Source organism: Orcinus orca, chromosome 18 (genome assembly GCF_937001465.1).
Source record: "Orcinus orca chromosome 18, mOrcOrc1.1, whole genome shotgun sequence".
NCBI classification, from domain to species: domain Eukaryota; kingdom Metazoa; phylum Chordata; class Mammalia; order Artiodactyla; family Delphinidae; genus Orcinus; species Orcinus orca.
The window spans coordinates 67329788-67350191 of NC_064576.1; the positions used below are offsets into that span (position 1 = coordinate 67329788).

A 20404-nucleotide genomic window follows, 5' to 3' on the forward strand; every position below is an offset into this window, starting at 1 on the left:
CATCTGACTAGTGGTTACCTTCTTGCACAGTATAATTCTGGAGGTTCCTGAGCAGAGGAGCAAAGGGTTCTACATTTCAGTAAGAATCACCCACACTGCTATGCTGAGAATGGACTTTAGGAGGACAAGGGCAGAAGCAGGAAGACTGTTGAAAGTAATGTTGCAATAAGTCAAGTGAGAAATGATGGTGTCGTGGATCAAGGCGATACCAGAGATAATGGTGAAAAGCAGTCAAATGCTGGATTTTTTTATGGCAGAATCAGTAAGATTTGCTGAAGGGCTCAATATGGGATGTGTGAAGAGTAGTTAAGGAAAAGAGCAACAATTATGGCCTGGGCAACTGCAAAACTGGGGTTCTCCATGTCTAAGAAGGAGATGACTGCAAGAGGAACTGGTTTGGGAGAAAATCTCAGGAGCTCAGTTCTGTCATGTTAGTGTGAGATGACAACTAGATATCCAAATGGAAGATACCAAGTAGGAAGATATACATGTCTGGAGATAAGGGAGAGAGACCTGGAGAATTTGGGAGTTACTAACATACTGGTATTTTTTAAAGCCACGAGACTAGATAAAATTGCCTAGAGAGTGAATAAGACAAAAAGGAGAAGCAGTCCAACAACTGAGCCTTATTAATTAAATACTAAGAAAGATTAGAGTTCAGTGTCCCACTTAGTAAAGGATGATAATAGACAGATTGTGTGTTTTTCAGTTAATCAGCACTGGGAATTAATGTGCAGAAAAGGACAAAGGATACCTGTTCTTCTGAGGGGTCCTGTTGCCAGCCTTCCCGTCTATCTAATGAGCTACCATAAAGGGAAAGCTGAGCAGAGGATGCATTCGACACGTTACCACATGACTCTCACTACGGAAGTCTCTGTCCTTTAGCTGTATTTTAATTATCTGGTGAAATATTAAAACCAAACCGTGTACAGCTTTATACATTTAAGGTAATATCCTATATTATACCAGTTGAATTGTTAGCAATATAATGTTATAGTCCTCACTACATATAACTGAGTAGATAAATCCAATTTGGATGACACAAAAAGAGAGACAAGGTCTACAGCTGGGGCAAAATGCTTGTGCTATTGTACTGTCTCAAGGTTAAATTCTGCATCAACTTCGCTAGGCTATGTGCTCAGCTGTTTCATCAAATACTAGTCTAGATGTTGCTGTGAAGGTATTTTGTAGATGTGATTAACATCTATAATCAGTCGACTTTAAGTAAAGGATATTATTCTCAATAACGTGGGTGGGGCTCATCTAATCAGTTGAAGGTCTTCAGAGAAAAGACTGAGGCTTCTTGGAGAAGAAGGATTTCTGCCCCAAGACAGAAATCCTGCCTACGCTTCCAGCCTGCCAGCCCACCCTACAGATTTCAGACTTGCCAGGTTCCATAAGCATGTGAGCCAATTCTTTAAAATAAATCTATATATATCTACACCCATATCCATATTCATATCCACAGCTATATCTTATCTATATCTATGTCTGACATATATCTTATTGGTTCTTTTCTGTTTCTCTGGAGAACCCTGATTGACACACTCTGCTTCTATTTTACAAGTTGTGTGATACTATCTAAGTTTCACTTAACCTCTGAAATCTTCAATTTCTTCATTGTAATATGAAAAAAAAAATTCAGTATCAACCTTAATAGAGATGTTCTGAATGTTAAACAAAATAACCCATGTAATGTTCTTAGTATGGTGCCTAGCACACAATAAATATTTAATAAATGTTAGATGTGGTGGTATTGCTATTATTATAAGAAACAAATATTGAGTGTTCACTATTTTTTTTTTTTTTTTTTTTTTTTTGCAGTATGCGGGCCTCTCACTGCTGTGGCCTCTCCCGTTGCGGAGCACAGGCTCTGGATGCGCAGGCTCAGCAGCCATGGCTCACGGGCTCAGCTGCTCCGCGGCATGTGGGATCCTCCCGGACCGGGGCACGAACCCGTGTCCCTTGCATTGGCAAGCGGACTCTCAACCACCGCGCCACCAGGGAAGCCCCCACTACTTTTTTTAAACATCTTTATTGGAGTATAATTGCTTTACAATGGTGTGTTAGTTTCTGCTGTATCACAAAGTGAATCAGCTATACATATACATATAATCCCCATATTCCCTTCCTCTTGCGTCTCCCTCCAACTCTCCCTATCCCACCCCTCTAGGTGATCACAAACACTGAGCTGATCTCCCTGTGCTATGCAGCAGCTTCCCAACAGCTATCTATTTTACATTTGGTAGTGTATATATGTCCATGTCATTCTCTCACTTCGTCCCAGCTTACCCTTCCCTCTCTCCATGTCCTGAAGTCCATTCTCTACGTCTGCATCTTTATTCCTGTCCTGCCCCTAGGTTCTTGAGAACCTTTTTTATTTAAGATTCCATATATATGTGTTAGCATACGGTGTTTGTTTTTCTCTTTCTGATTTACTTCACTCTGTATGACAGACTCTAGGTCCATCCACCTCACTACAAATAACTCAATTTCGTTTCTTCATCTGTCATTGGACACATAGGTTGCTTCCATGTCCTGGCTATTGTAAATAGTGCTGCAACGAACATTGTGGTACATGACTCTTTTTGAATTATGCTTTTCTCCGGGTATATGCCCAGTAATGGGATTGCTGGGTCATGGGGTAGTTCTATTTTTAGTTTTTTAAGGAGAGTGTTAACTATTTTTAAAGACATTATGTTATAATTTTACTTTAAATTCAAATAATAAAGTTTTCTTAAATCTATCTTATACTTGAGACCCCAGGACAGTCTGTCAAATAATATCCTGGCCATATTCTAGATGTTCTTCTCTAACTAACAGAATCACTTCTACCAGAATTTTTCTTAGTGTCTCGTCCACATTTACCCAATCCCTAAATTCTGCCAGACAGAGACTTAATAAAAACAGTCAATGAGATAAGATAAAATGAAGACATACAAATGAAGAACATTAGCAATCTAAATATAGTGACCTGCTTCACTACTATGTTTCTAGAAGGCACTGTGCAGAGGACAACAAAACAAAACGAAACGATTTTATGCTCACAAAACTTCAGGAAGAAAAACACTTGTAGTGCAAAAACAACCAATTTTGGTTTTGTTTCTATTATAATATCATAAATACCCTAATTTGAGATGAAACCTTTCCTAAGAAAGACTCCATAGAGAAATATAGAAGAAAAAATTTTAAAAGAATGTATTACTTCTCCATAGTGAATGCTTATATTATTATTACTTGTGCATAAAAAAATTAAGAATGATATAAATTTAATAATTTGAAGAGTTGGCTCTGAAAGATTAAAAACAAGTCACTTCTTATAACTAACACCCATGTTATATACGAGAGATGGTAGTCTAAAATACTTGCCTAAACAAATTTTGTATTATGTTACACATTATTATGAATTAGAAAAAAATTTCCATTAGATTACTTTTAAAAGTTTAGATTTTCTTTTAAACCATTCTCAAGAGTCATTACTAAAGATTTCAGGAGAAAAATTAAGCCATTTTTTTACACTTTAAAATCATATTTTGTAAGGAAGTTTTAAGTTGATAGGTTTTTTTTTACTTATAACTACTATAATTAACCTATGAGTTACTGTTTACTTCTAGTTTTTTATAACTCACCTATGAGAAACTGCTCCCCAAGCACCATGCTTATTTGTGAGAATGTTAAGGATCTTCTGTTTCAGCTGATTTGCAGTCACGTGGTCCCTATGTTTCGCAGCACTAATGAGATGGTCACACATCTTTTCTTCCTCTCTTCTATCAGCAGCGTATTGGGCACACTGCGACTACAAAGAAATACAAACAGTGCATGATAATAAACCACTACCGTATGTAAGAAAGAAATGATATTTAACCTTGAGTTATAGGGTAATAATTATCGATTCAATTTAAAAAACTCAGATAATGTAATCTTTTGAAAGTTTATTCTAAAATATACACACACACACACATATATAATCACCTTTCAAACTGGTAAAAATATGTTCTTTCTTCGTGTTTATACATAAAGTATATGTAAAGTAATTTGAATATTATTAAGTAATATAATCAAGTAATTCATGACTTTTAAGGTTCCTTCCAATTCTGAAATTCTGATTTTAACATATTCCAAAAATAAGCATTTTAAAAACAAAATGATTTATTAAAAATGTAAACCTACTTATTATTTTAACCTATACAGTATATATCTCACTTAAAATAAGAGTTATGTTCCTGATAATTATATATAGATCAAAAACTTGCCACTTAATATATAGTGTTCCATTTTGTAAATGGCAATGTGGTGTAGAAGAGAAAGCAGTAGTTTAGGAATTTAGACCTGGATTTAATTTCACACTTTATGCGAATTCTGTTTTTTTTCACTGTATTCAGTTTTACATTTGTAAAATGAAGGGCTAAAACAAGGTTTTCTCTACAGTGTCTCCTAGCTCTAGAATCTAATGTCAAAGTTTCTCATGATAACTACTACCTTAATCTTATCTTCCCTAATAATCAGTTGTCCTGTCAGCTATCTGTATTCAAGTTCATTGGTATTAGCAACACAGGTAATCAATCTCATTGTGTATCAAAAAGGCTCAATACAGGGCTTCCCTGGTGGCGCAGTGGTTGAGAGTCCGCCTGCCAATGCAGGGGACACGGGTTTGTGCCCCGGTCCGGGAAGATCCCACATGTCGCGGAGCGGCTGGGCCCGTGAGCCATGGCCACTGAGCCTGTGCGTCCAGAGCCTGTGCTCCGCAATGGAAGAGGCCACAACAGTGAGAGGCCCACGTACCGCAAAAAAAAAAAAAAAAAAAAAAAAAGGCTCAATACAAACATGAACATGAAGATGAATATCTCTTTAACCATAAGTTTGATTTGTTTTGTATAATAATTTTTGTATAGGGTAGAGTGACTACAGATTTTAACATTATCATGTATGTAATACAAGTCATATAACTACAAAAAAAGTTTTGTACATCTAAAAAAATACATATAATGAGTTCACATTCATCATTACAAAGTAAAAATCTTTCATGTAAGGTATCTGAACATATTCCTTTCAATTATCTATTGATACAGACTACTACCACAAGTCATCTCTTCCAGAGAAATAACCCTACAGTAACCTAAGAAGGATTAATTCATTTTCCAATTTATCTTTTTGTACAGGGAGTCACCAATTAGTACAATGATCTGCCTCCATAATGAGGTTAATATTTCATTAGCTCTTTGGAGAGTAAAATTAAATTTTCATTTTTCTTCCTTAACAATTACAGTGGTTAGCCAAAAAAAATTAACTGTGAAGTACCCAGCTCAAATTAAATACATTTTTTCTCTTAATTACAGGCCTATATGAGAGATACAGAAATTCCTCAAAAAGTCCTAGTATAAAATGTTATGACTTTTACAAAATCTTTTACAATTTAAAAGTGATATAAGTTTGGTAAACCACACACGCACAAACATACACATAATCAATGCATTTACTAATACAGCTTTAACCTAAAAAGAACAAATCGAAACATCTGGGTTAAAAAACAATGCACATTCTTTAAGTAACAATGACAATACTCTCAAAATTAGGTTTACATTAGTAGTTTATTTTATGTGTACACAATCTAAAAACCCTGAGTCTTCATATCCCCTTCATAGCCTCTACACCTCCCTTAGCCATGCATCATCAACAGGAGGGATCTCATTCATCCCCGAGGGGGTAAAAACTGGTATTAGGGTTGCGTGAAAAAAACCTTACTCTTTTAATGTATAAAGCACAGATGCATATACGGTGCACAAACAGATATGCAGCATATTGATGATAATACAATAAATCAAGGTGGGGGCTGATTAGGATGACAAATATTTAAAAATTTTCCTTGTGGGGAGCAACAAAGAAAAAGGTCGAGAAACACCTCCCTTAGCTTAACATCACCTTGGTTAAATATATGTTAGAGCTTGTAACTAATATCTAGCTGCTTGAAAATCTATTTTAAATGCTTTCACATGACAAATATTGATCTGCTTATATTCCCACAAAATATCCTGATTTTCTTAGTAGATATACGATCAACTCAAAACTGATTCTGCAGGGAATTCAGTTAATAATCTAAGCCTTATTTACTAACAGAAGTCAAAAGTTAATTGAATATTCTTATTTTGTCTAGAGTTCTGACATATCTTATACCTAAACATATTATATTCAAAGAACTCAATCTTTTCTTGTCATCCAAATTACAGCATGATACCCAATGTTATAAATATCAGATGCTATTTACGGTTGAAGCAATACAAAACTTCATTTTGACAAACACTTAATTGTCAATGGACTTTTACCAGAGTTTAAAATGTTTGTTTGTTTTTTGCAAAATAAGGTGTAATCCCATATGACAAGTGTGTGCTGTCTCATCTGACAAAGCAGAGGTTATGGGTTTTAAAGTGACAACAGCTATTTTTCTGCCTCACGTTTTTTTTTTGTTTGTTTGTTTTTTTGCGGTATGTGGGCCTCTCACTGTTGTGGCCTCTTCCGTTGCGGAGCACAGGCTGCGGACGCGCAGGCTCAGCGGCCATGGCTCACGGGACCAGCCGCTTCCACGGCATGTGGGATCTTCCCGGACCGGGGCACGAACCCACGTCCCCTGCATCGACCGGCAGACTCTCAACCACTGCACCACCAGGGAAGCCCCCTGCCTCATGCTTTTTACCTAGGTAGGTCAGAGATCACTAGACCTAGGACATCAACTTGCATGGCTAAGAGAGCTGCTTTACTGAGATAAAAACCTCGTCAAAACTGAAACCGTGGGCTCTGGCTTCCAGCCACACCACACTTGTTCGCATGTCGTATTAGGAGAATAAATTGGTGGAGTTATATATTATTTTCAAGACCACTGAAGTCCAACCTAAGCCAAACACCAGGTCACCTCAATATTTCTGAAACCAATGTTATTGAATTAGGATGATACAAATAATGTCAAATAATTACTGACATGCCAGGAATATAAGAATAATGTTCTTAAAAAACTATTAGTATGTAATATATAGTGCTTGAACATCCTTTAGTTTTTGCATATAAAATAGAAATGACAGCTATTTGTTCTTTACTCAAATGATAGTTAATTGTACTTATGAGGATTTTTCAACGATTACATTTCCATATATAGATCGATACATACAGATCTACATTTATATCATATATAATGGCATTGCTTCATTTGTCACTAAAATATAATTATAAATATAAAATATGAACTAAAATAATCTTTGGCCACTCTAAATAAAGATAGATACATTATTAAATAATAAATTACTGAATGGTAAAACTGTTTCTCCATATAACCACTGTTACACCCATATCTAATGGTGTGTAAACTATGCTGAAAAATTACTAAAGGAATTGCATTATAAAACTGTATTTGCCTTTAAGAATAAGTCAGAACAACTTCAGTCCACCAACTGGTTAGGAACAGGGCAGGACGGGTCTCTTCATGTTGTAAATGAGGTAAAAAGAAATAAGTGCCCTGTATTTGACATTTACTAAAGCTTTTAAAAACTACTGAAATGACTTCAGTGAAATTTTTCTCTTAAAAAAAAAAAAAAAAAACCTTATGTAAGGTTACCATTGGTGACAACCGACTTATAACAGAAAAGCAGAATTTAACTCAATCCCCAAACCTTACCTCGAACTCTGCATGTTTATGTACATCCTCAGCTCTCTGTCTATTCAAAATAAACTCAGCTTCATTTGCAACACGAACTATATGGTCCTTCATAGCATGGCATAGCAATCTGAAAAGAAAAATACCTTTGGAATTATTATTCTTAATAGCTTTGTTTAATCCAATTTTTTTCAATAACCAAATTTCAGTATTGCAAGTATTAACTATGCATAAATTTTAGATAAAGCTAAATCATATAATTAAGAAATACGCTATTATATTTTTACAGCAATGCCTCTTAAATATAGTGTGCCTTGTGAACAAATGATTCAGTTAATTCAATTAAGTTATTTAATGCACTAAAAACCAAGGATTTTTGACACTTTTTTAAATGGCTAGAACAACAAAATTCACTGCCATGGAAGTAAATTTTCACACAAAACTGGATGACCATATGTTAGGAAATCTATAGACTGGATTCTTTCTTTAATTAATACAGACAATAGGACTGACACCTAAAATTCACTTAAATGCTCAGATTCTTAATTCTAAGATGGAACTACCTTGAAATGAGTTCCAAGCAGCACTCAATTCAAGATAGTTCTCAGTAGAAATCTTTCCAAAATCCATGTGTGTTCTGACACAGATTTTGTTACTCCACAATGAGATTTCGGTTAAATTATGACTGTCACTCTAGGACCAGCGGGAACTTCCTGGCAGTATCACGGAAGCACCACTAAAATCTTGCATAGCAGCAGGACAGGTATAGAGATCACTTGGAAACATGTAGCAGTATTCTCTTCAATCACCTAAGAGGGACACAGGCACATTCCAATGGGAATATGGTCTAGTCTTCAGCATGAAAGTTAACGACAACATAAATTATTCAAAGACACAACGGTTAGGGGAATCTGCTAGAAACCACAATAGTTGGGGAAAAAAGGCTCAAACTCCTATGTCAATAATGTTGGAGGGCAAACAATCATATGGATAGTCTTAAATTTAATCACTGAGGCAGCTGGAAAAATAAAAGAAGTTAAAGAAAGACTAAACTCCAAATATTAACTTTTGATGACATCATTGGTCTATATTTTATAGATAGTCTTCAAAAGAGAAAAGAGATGTGAGAGATTAGAGTATTTCATTCAATGGCTTTGTCTAGTGCATGAAGGCTGAAGAAAGCCAGGAATAAATCTAATATGTGCAAATTAGTGCAGATTACATTTAAATAGATTAACAGAAGACAGCTGGAAAGGAGAGACTGAGTGTCTGGCTGGTTAATAGGTACTATTCTCAGGAATAGAACAAGTGGATGGGCAAAGCCAAGAGGCATGGTGGCAGAGGAGGGGGTGGGGTGGGGGAGACTCATGCCTCAGACACACCAGAGAAATTGCATCAATTGTCCGAAAGTCTGTCCTCCTACCTCTGACCCTTATGAGTCATATAGCAACTAATATATGATGTTTTATTTCCATGCATCTTCTTATCTGACTTATTGTCATTCTGGGTGACCTCATTAGCCACATGGGAAACCATTCACCACAGTACCTCACAATTCTCTGACCTTTTAATGGGGAACCAAAAATCCCTAAATCTAAGATTCCTTTAGAATCTTCAATTCTACCTCACTTCAGGAAATCACCTCACTGGCCATAATCAGCTTCACATCGTAAATCTTTATGCCAACAATCTACTCTCTGGTCACAATCTCCTAGCCTAAGTGCTTTCTCTCCCCTTCACTCGTCCCTCTCTGGCCCCAGGCAAAAATAAGCTCACTTCCAACTTCCACTTCTTTGATCCCTCTCTTCTCTTAGTCCTTCAACCACTGCTCAGATTTATCTCCTTCCCCCCCAAGCAAGGATCCCCCCCAGTCCACACTTTAACCATTCTCTTTCCAGCACCTTCACTCAATTCCTGATCTGCCTGCTGTAATTGCTCAGGAAATACATAATCCTAGGTGAAGACGTGGGTCTCCCTCCTCATTCCTACATCTGGACCTCTGAGGAAACTTGAGTTGACTTTTCTAAAATAATTTTGTTAAGTGTGTATTCCTTGTCATGTGTGGTCACTGAAGTCTCTGTTTCATTATGTTAGTGTCAGCTAATGATTAGACAGAGATTTCTTTAAATGCCTGAATCCAAAAAATTCTCCCAGAATTTCTCAAGCAGCCGTGTGTGTGTTTGGACAGCCCTTGAACACTCAGCCAGGCAGGTTTCAACTCTACCTTTGCATTTACTTCCTGCTTCCATAGAGTCCCAGCATCAGCAAAAGATGAGAGTTTGGGGCCTTCTCAGGTCTTTCCAGAGCATGAACACAACGTTAAGCGTGTGCAGAGCCCTTTACATTTCCAGGAATATGTCAGAGCTTTTCAAAGCCCTTGTGTACATTTCACTCCCCAGCTGCTCCTCCCAAGCTTTTTGGTGTGTCTATCATTTGCCTCAACTGTTAATCTATCACCTCAGGCAGCTGAGGTGCCTATCACCTCAGGCAGTGAGGTCCAAGATATTAGCCTATAAATGTCTTCAACAAATGCCCTCAGGAAATCAGCTTTTTTTTTTTTTTTTTCCACTCTGGGCCACTTCCAGGTTAGGTAAAATAAAACAAATCTTTTAAGTCATTCTTCCAGGGAGTCACCAGACAGATCAGAACAAGTAAGTGATTTAAAATTCTTTGCTAATGAGGTCTATTATGCTCCCTCTAGTACAGTGCTTATAATGTGTGCTGCATTTTTATGGCTTCCTTTGAAATGGGGAGCAAAGGTTGGGACCGGAGTGAGTTAAAATGTCACAAAATTACTCTATCGTCACACCCACCAATAATTTTTGAAAATATTTTTGTTGCATATACAATTATTGAGAATTTTTTTTTCACACGTTGAAAGTATTATGTTACTTTCTTCTAGCTTTCTTTGTTGCTGTTATTCTTTCTTTCTCTCTTTATTTGTTTGTTTTTGGCTGCGTTGGGTCTTTGTTGCTGTGTGCAGGCTTCTCTAGTTGTGGCAAGCGGGGCTACTCTTCACTGCAGTGGGCGGGCTTCTCATTGCTGTGGCTTCTCTTGCTGCAGAGCACAGGCTCAAGGCATGCAAGCTTCAGTAGTTGCAGCACACGGGCTCAGTAGTTGTGGCTCACGGGCTCTAGAGTGCAGGTTCAGTAGTTGTGGCACATGGGCTTAGTTGCTCCGCGGTATGTGGGACCCTCCCAGACCAGGGCTAGAACCCATGTCCCCTGCATTGGCAGGCAGATTCTTAACCACTGTGCCACCAGGGAAGTCCCTGTTGCTGTTATTCTAATTTTCCCTTTTGGTAGATGATCAATTCTTTCTTTCTGGGTGCTTTTGTCTCTTTATTTTGGGCATTGTCCAGTTTCAGTACCATGTATCTAGTATGGGTTTCTTTTTATTTAGCCTACTTGATGTCCATTGTGACTTCTGTGTCACTGTATTCTTATTTTCAATCAGTTCTTAAAAACTCACAACAATCATCTTTTAAAATATTTCCTCTCCCCTACTCTGTATTTTTTTCCTTTTTCAATTCTGATGATTTGTAAACTAAACTTTCTTAGTTTACCTCCATATCTCTTAACATCACTTCATTTTTCATTTCTTTCTCTTTCTGCATTCTGGGAAAAATTTCAAAATGTATGTTCCAAGTCACTGGTTCCCTTTATCTTTGTCTAATCTGAAGAATCATTAATACATGGAGTTTTTTCCAAATTGTATTTTTAAATTCTATAATTTTAGATTTTTCAAATCTTCCTCTTCATTTTGATGATCTCTTCTTATTCATTCAAGTTTGTGCTATTTTATTTCCTGTATTTCACAATTCTAATCTTGGTAGTCCCTGGGGATCTAAATTTTTTGTTTTCTTCCTTGTTGATTCTCATACATAGTGGCTTTCATTCTCATATATTTAGTACTCTTTGACTGTTACCTCATTTCTGGTCTTAATCAGGAGTCCAACAGACCTAACTTGGATAAGTATTTCCTTCTATTTCTTTTGATACCAAGGAGAGCCCACTAGAACCATGTCAGCCTCTCTTAAGGATCTTGGCTTAGCATGAAAGTTTCAGGCAAGGTTCTATACTTAATTCCTGGCTAAAGATTTAAAATCCTAACAGCATTGCTGTTTTAGGCATATGTCCCCAGGGCATTCCTACTCCTTGAGACACCAATTTATAGGGGGGAGATGTGGCCCTGGAGAAGCCTAAACCATGCCTAAACCATTTATAAGATGCATGTTTCCTCAAAGAGTATATCCTAAGTAGGATGTGAATGTTCTGTAGCAGAAGATAACCTCAGATCACTGAGTTACCCATACAGCTTTATTCGCTTTTCAATCTGCTGAAATGTGACTTTAAGATCATCCTACACTAAATTAATCACCAGTCTTGTCAATTTTACCTCCATAATATATTTTAATCTGTTTGTTCATTACTTTAACATTGTTTTAATTCAAGCCTTAATCATCTCTCATCCAATTACAATAGCCTCCTAATTTCTCTGCCTCCCTCAAATCTTCCATCCTTCTGATACATTTTTTGCTTTGCCATTACTGTTATTTACACTTAAATTTCTTCAATGGCTACTTTTTTGCACAGGCTCTGGACGCGCAGGCTCAGCGGCCATGGCTCACAGGCCTAGCCGCTCCGCGGCATGTGGGATCTTCCCGGACCGGGGCATGAACCCGTGTCCCCTGCACCAGCAGGCAGACTCTCAACCACTGCGCCATCAGGGAAGCCCTCAATGGCTACTTTTAATAGACAGGATAATAGCCAAACATTATATATAGATATCAGTCTACTTCTGTAACCTTATCTACTGCCTTTTTAGCATACTTTTTCTATGTTCTAGAAAAACCTTCCTAGTTCTTTTAATGACTCATGCTATTTCAGAATTTCTATATGTGCCATTTCTTCTTCCTGTAATTCTTGTCATTCCCTCCTCTCAATACAAGTAAGAGATCTCCCAATTTCTCAAATGTTCTGGGCGTTACAATATTTATCCCACTGTCTTATGGATTTTTTCCCCTCTCTTTTCCTTTTAATAAGTCTCTCTCTCTTAGAATGCGAAGTTCGTTAAATGAGGTACAATCACTATTCATCTCTGTTTCCAACATGATCTGCATGTACATGTCATGAAATATGGACTCACCAATAACATATGACTAAATGGAAAGATGACTGAATGAATACATGAGTAGGTTATCTGGGAAGGGGGGGCAAAGAAGAAACAGAACTTTAATGATTAAGGCAGTTTAACACTATAAAATTCTATGATACATTTAGCACATAAAAAAGAGGTAAATAAAAATATCAGATAACTTGGGAATTACGGAACATTTTCTTCCTCAGAGTATCTGTACAAGATAGGAAGTAAATGAAGTGGTCTTTATCTTCTACTGTAAGTTTATTTTTCAAAGGAAATAGAAAAAGAAAACAATTTGTTCAATTATATTCATTCCTGTCCTAAAACAGAGTTGTCATGGATACAGGAAAGAAGTCAGGAGACAAAACAAAGTATTCTCTTCCAAATGGGACAGATATCATTGCAGCAAGTTCTGATTTTCTAGGAAGTTTCTAATTTTATGCAGTTTGTTATAATTTAAATTGCTTGTCATTGACCTGAAACCCTGAGATCCTGAATTTTAAATATAAATAATTCCTGTAATTTGACTGAAAGAAAAAAAATGTCAATAGGAAAGGCAATATGAGAGGTCAGACAAATTAGTCTTTCATCATCTCTAGATGAGCGAGGGGACAGAAGGCAGAACTAGTTTATATTTAAGTTCTGCCTTTTATTAGTGTTATAAACTTGGACAAATAAATTTTCCTTGTGTCTGAGTTTTAGTTTTCTGATTAGAAAATGGGTGTGCACTGTCTCAGATATCCTATAAACTGGAAGAAACAGTGCATGCCCAAGCTGTAAGATTACAGCTTAAATTTTAGATCCTGATTTATTTAGTCAAGAAAACAGACCCTGATTGGAAGTAAAGTGGCCACACAGTGTAGGAGCAGATGTAATACCTCAGTGTCACTTCCTCTGGCCCCAAAACCTTAAAAGAATTAGGCATAGAGTTTCTAGTGACACTGCAAGGAAGAGTCGGGCTGTATCAGCAATTTTCAATTTCTTCCTGTGCTAGAGTTGTTTAATAGACTATTAAAAAATCTGGAAACATTTACGTATTTTTTTAATATAAATAATATAGAGCTCAGAAAAAGAGTAATATATAGAGCTCAAAGACAGATTATAACTTTTAACATAGAATTATGCCCATATTTGCTTTATTAGATAATAAAGAACATAAAGGTATTTTCTGTTGTTTTAAATCTTAATTTTCACAAAAAAAGCTAGGGTTGATTTTTTTTTTTTTTTCTTTTATTGATCCCATGCAGTGTGCCTATACTTGTTTTGGTTCTGTCTCCTAAAAGAAGCCTTCCCCAACCATCACTGTCCACTGAAATAGGTCCTTCTTCTTAAAGTCAATGCAATTTTTATATCAATTTTTTGCACTTAGTTATATACTGTCTATGACACTTTGAACTGTTTAATTTTTTGTGCATGTAAAACCTAACTTCTCAATTACAAATTACTTTGAGATGAAGACCAGATGTAAAATGTATTTGTATCACTGCTAAAACTATATAATGAGTATTCTATAAGTATTCAGTTTTGTTTTGTTTTTCTGTATGTATTATAATTATTTACATAGGCGTTAAGAACTTCAGGAATACCTGTACAGGTATTACACTACTTTTGGTAATTAGAAAATAACAACTTTTTCTTAATCCTTGTCCAGCTCGGACTGTGACTCTTCATAACAGCCATGTTATAAAATAAGTATTCTGTTTTTTCACATGTTGGTCTGTACACAGCAACTGAGAGAGATAAATTGTCTGTGTGTTCTCATTTTACGAACATGGAAACTAATCCACCTATAATCAATGCTTCAATTCCCTGGGCACCTTGGAAAGAGTTCCTAGACTAAAACTAATGGCTCAGGCCATGACCGTACTCTGGCTTGCTCATTCTGTTCTTTTACCTCTCACCTTTAGTGTATCCTTGGACTGACCACACACACTATATCTTCATGGCAGCACTGACTCTCCTGTAACCAGGTAGTTCACTTCTCCCTGTGTCTGTTCTTTAAACAACATACCAGCCACAAATGCAAAGGCCAACTCTAGTCTCCTCTGTTACCAAGTGATCCTGGTTGTGTCAGAATGGGCACAGAAACTAAATCGAAGTTTTCTAATAAAGACGTATCATTTGAATCTAGGCTGGCATTTGCTTGCAATATGTAAGCTAAGGACAACAACAAACACAAAACTTTATGTCTCTAAGAAATAAGAAACAGGAAGAAATATGGCACAGAAATGATTATGCCAAAAACAGGGTACCTTTCCCTTTTTTCTTTTTTTTAATACAAAGAACTATTAGTGTTTTATGAAATATTATTTAACTCTCACCAAAGCTAAAATAATAGTGCCTGGAAGGAAAGTATATTTAAAGTTGTTCTCAGAAGGAAAAAAAATCTCAATATATATACATATGCAGATATATCTTAAACATGGTTAAAAATGCAATTCAAATAAAATATATGATTACTAATTTTGAAATACTTTTACTTGAAATCTAGCCATTATTAAATGGGATTTGTTTATCTTAGTTTCAGGTAAATATATTACTTATCACCAATGTCTAAAGTTAAGTCTATAAATTAGCAATACTGTTTAAGATCTATACAATTAATTTTGTAAATGCACAGATTTTTTTTTACCTCGTTTGCAAACCTCAATATGTTTAATAACTTACTACATGTGTAAAATGAATAACATAGTAGTACGAAAAAAGAATAAATTAGGTACTACATGAAAAAATATAGAGGAACTTCTGTTTTCCAGGAGTTTCCAGGGTTTCTTGGTTCAACTTTAAATCAGATTCTCAACTCTAAGAAAAAAGTTTCTTATAGTGTTGGAAGGTGCTGTTTTTTTTTTTTTAAACACAGTTTTTGCCAAATCAAGGACATGAAACAAACTCAAGCAAACCAAAGCTTATTGGTTTAATTATTGAATAGCATTTGTTAAATTAATGAGGATATTCAAATTTGGGCCATATAATCACTAAATAATTAAACTTGAATACGATGTGCTTCTCTTCTTCAAAACGTTAAGAAATGCAAGGTTATACATTTTTCCTTATTTTAAAGAACAAAACAAAAAATTGGAATCTTGTGAATCATAGGTCAAATTCAGTGCTAAACAAGAATACATTCCAGCTTGTTATGAATATTCATTAATTATATCCTATAGGCTTCCAAAAGAGTGATAGAGGTTTATTTTAGGCAAATGATTAATTTATTTCAAAAGATCACTCAAGTTCTATAATTTGAAAGTCTTTCTTATTTGCTTTATAGTTCAATTCATATTTTAATAACTTAAAATCCAATTATTATTGCCAAGATATTATAGGCAATTTTACATCCCATTAACCTTGCTTTGTTTTAATTATAAAGATCCTTTGTTAGATTCCTTTAAATGATCCAGTTTATAATTTCAGCCTGTCCTAGGGAGTACTTTAATTCAGCTGCACATTCATCAACTGTTTTTGTCGTTAATTGTAGACAACTGCACAATTGCTTTCTCCAGCTATGATTGATGAATTATATTCACGAATGTAGCTGTTAAGTAGGATAAACATTTATAACAATTTCCACTTAAAGATTTTTATCTTCATTCCCACAAGGAAAATTAAAGACATACTCTAACAACCAAGAGAAAATATTTTGTATGTTTCATTTTACACTATTAGAAAAAGTTAAGAAACATGTTGTATGTCCATGCAAATGGGATAAGAGTGTACGTAAAGAATCTAATTTGTGCCTAGTATAGAGTCGGCATCAACAAATAGAAGCCAGATAAACTGAGGAATGTGTCTTTACTGTAACTACATCAGAACTATCTCAATATGATTTTTTTTTTAATCTGGAACTCCCAGTTCAAATTTATGAAAGAGAAAGGTCTAAATTGAAAGGAAATGGACCAAACTAAAGATAGGAGTCGGCAAAATTCTGAATATATACTGTATGTAGTAACAAAAACTAACAAAATAACCTTCCTTTTTTTTTTTTTTTTTTTGCGGTACGCGGGCCCCTCACTGTTGTGGCCTCTCCCGTTGCGGAGCACAGGCTCCGGACGCGCAGGCCCAGCGGCCATGGCTCAGGGGCCCAGCCGCTCTGCGGCATGTGGGATCCTCCCAGACCGGGGCACGAACCCGTGTCCCCTGCATCGGCAGGCGGACTCTCAACCACTGCGCCACCAGGGAAGCCCAAAATAACCTTCCATTTTTAAAGTGTCTATATTACTGTAGTTGTAATAAATGTCATATATTACATCCAACCTTCAGAGAAACTAGGTAAGATGTGAAACAATGTCAGAGGGAGATTATGTTACATGCCTAGAATCTAATAGTTTATCATTAGGAGAACTGGTATTTAAACTTGTTACAAATAATACACACGTGCTCCACATTATAATAGGCACTGTGGAAATAGCCATAAAAAATACACCACAAATAAACAGGCACTAACACTATGGTATGGTAAGTATAAAACAGGGGAAAATGGAAGGTGGTTTGAGAACATGGGAAGGCACCTAATCCGGATTAGGGATGTGGAGGGGTTGGTGCTCAGAGATTATTTTCACTAAAGTTAGAGAAGTGAATGTCTTAAAGCAATGCCCATCGTCTTTGTCCTGTGGACTACTGGGGAAAACACTACAATAGCAAAGACAGCATCTTCCATCCGGTCCCCCAAACACTGGCAAGTCTCCTGTGTTTCCTTAGTCATTTCACTCCCCAGTTTCTCTACACTGGCTATTTTCAATATTTTCTACTCTTCTCAAGTATAACACTTACGTCCCCAAATTTCCTTCATTCTCAGAAAACGGCCCTAACTGCCACTTTATAGAGAAAACAGAAGGCATCATTACAAAAACTCTCTGAATCCTGCCACCAATTTAATTGCCTGCATCCTTTCTCAATACTCATCCACAGAAGGCTAACCCCTGTCCCTCTGCCTCACCCCTCTCAGAGACTGTACTCTTTTAATTGAGTAGAAACTTTTCTTCTTTCTTTCCCACCGTATTGGCTTCTTTCCATCAGCATTTTAAAGTACTTAAATCCTTCCTTCTACTCCCCTCCTCCCCCTCAAATTAAAACCCTATCCACCACCAGCAACCACCCTTTCCCCTTCTTGGCCAACCTTCTTATAGTTGTAAGTACTTACTGTCTATACTCACCTCCCGCTCACTTCTCACCTGAAAACATCCGAGCTACTCTCCCTACTTCCCTCAGTTACCTGCTCCCATCCTCTATCTGCCTTTTGGCACATTTATTACATCAGTAATTACTTAACCTAACACTGTTGTTCCCACTGGACTGAAAGCTCTATTAGAGCAGTGCCTGGGTCTATACCCAGCATCTTTAGCACGTAGGTATTCATTCACCAGTATAAATTTGAATGAAATCAACATGTCCCTCTTGTCACTGACTCCAGTGGTGCCTTTAATCCTGACTTACAAATCCTCTTGTTGACTATTCATTCCTTTTCAAACATTCTACTCAACATTCTTTTCTTCATTCCTTCAACAAATATTTGTGATTGCAAAATAGGTACTAGGCATTATTATTCCAGAAACCAGGGATATATCAGCAAATAAGACAGAGAATAAGACACGAGTTCTGAAGGGAAGTACATTTTAGCGAGAAGACATGTAAACCAAGAAAAGATTTTGAGACAATGTTATTGAATGTTAAAGTAGAGTCATGTAATGGAAGTCTGATAACACAATAAGATGGTCAGGGGAGCCTCTATGAGTGTGACATTTAAGCTGATTCCTCAATGATGGGAAGAGCCAATCACGTGAAGATGTGGGGAAAGAGGATTCCCAGCAGAAACAGCAGCGAGAGTCTGGCCGCTTGTTTCCACTCACTCCACACACTCTCCCTGATCACACCTGTATCCTTATCCCCCATTTACCTCATGCAAAAACTGAGAACTCTTGAATTTAAATCTCCATATTAGCTGTCTCTTTGGAGCTGGACATCCAAATTCTAAGATGTCAATTTAACATTTCCACTTGGAACTTTCATAGGTGCTACAAATTCAGTGTAACCGAAAGTAAAAATATCTCTCACCAAATTCATGCCCTTCCTTCTGTATTGTTCTAAGTAAACTATGCTTACACTATAAATCATCCAGCTATTAAAGCCAGAAATCAAAGTACCTTCTTTCTCCTCTTACCATCCAATCTATCAGCAATTCTATAGATTTAATTTCCAAAAGATACTTCAAATTTGTACACTTCTTCCATCCTCATAGCCACTATTGGTTGCTCTACGACACCATTCTCTTCAAAAGGATTCTGAAACCTCAGATCGGTATCTCGCTTCCAGTCTGCAGCCCCAGATATCCATTTGTCACTCGGCAGATTATGCCAAACCTCTTCAACTACAGCCCTGTACCCTTAGCACAGCTTACAAACCCCTCCATGGCATGACCCTTGCCATGAAGGGATGGCCCTTGCCTGCCTCTATGTGGCTGGCACACAACATGCACTGAAATAGCTGTTGGCTGAGTGAAAAGAGCTCTCCAGCAACATGTCTTGCTACCTCTTCCCTCCAGGCTTTTGCACTACACTATTCCCTCAGCCCAGAATTTTATTCTTCTATTTTTCATTTTCTTTCACCTAGCTATGTCCTAATCATCTCTCAGTTCTCAACTAAGATGACATTCTGTTTAGGTATACTTTTTTGTGGTGAGGGGACCTCCGCCTTTCATTCTTTTTATAGGCGATTTTTAAGAGCAGTTTTAGGTTCACAGCAAACATGAACAGAAGATACAGAGATGACCCAGATACCCCCCTCCCCCAACCCATCCTCTTTCCCATATCACCATCCACCATCAGAGTGGTTACATTTGATACAAATGATGAACCTACATTAATACATAGCATTATTGCCCAAAGTCCATAGTTTACACTAGGATTCACTCTTCGTGTTGAACATTATAAGGATTTGGACAAATGTAAAGTGACATATATCCACTATTACAGTATCATACAGAGTAGATTCATTGCCATAAAAATCCTCTCTGCTCTGCTTATTCATCCCTCCCTCCCCCTAATCCCTGGCAACCACGGATCTTTTTCCTGTGTCCATAGTTTTGCCTTTTCCATAATGTCATATAGTTAGAATCATACAGTAGCCTTTTCATATTGGATTCTTTCATCTCATAATACACAATTAAAGTTCCTCCATGTCTTTTCATGGCTTCATAGCTCATTTCTTTTTAGTACTAATTAGTAAATATTCCATTGTCTGGATGCATCATATAAATAAGTGGGCATTTATTTATCCATTCACCTACTAAAGTGCATCCTGGCTGTTTGCAAGTTTTGAAAATTATGAATAAAATGATTATAAACATCCATGTACAGGTTTCTGTGTGGACGTAAGTTTCTAACTCCTTTGGGCAGATACCGAGGAGCACGCCTACTGTATTCCATGGTAAGAATAAGTTTAGCTTTATAAAAACGCCAACCTGTCCTCCAAAGTGGCTGCACCGCCCGGCGTTCCCACCAGCAGTGAGTGAGCGCTCCTGTGGCTCCACCTCTTCACCGGCATTTGCTGGAGTCTGCGTTCTGGATTTTGGCCATTCTAATACGTATGTAGTGGTATCTCCTTGTTTTAATTTACATTTTCCTGATGACA

The 20404-nt window shown here is 36.7% G+C and overlaps 1 protein-coding gene across 5 annotated transcripts in view; it reads right to left on the minus strand.

Annotated features, from left to right (window-relative positions):
• Window positions 1-20404, minus strand: part of NBEA (neurobeachin) — a 629334-nt gene that overhangs the window by 292778 nt on the left and 316152 nt on the right. For all 5 annotated transcript variants that reach the window (XM_049701354.1, XM_033410053.2, XM_049701353.1 and 2 more), the window contains exons 36-37: window positions 7661-7769; window positions 3630-3796 (exon numbers count right to left, since the gene is read on the minus strand). In XM_049701354.1, the coding sequence (XP_049557311.1) occupies window positions 3630-3796; window positions 7661-7769 (276 nt within the window). The remainder of the gene's footprint in view (window positions 1-3629; window positions 3797-7660; window positions 7770-20404) is intronic.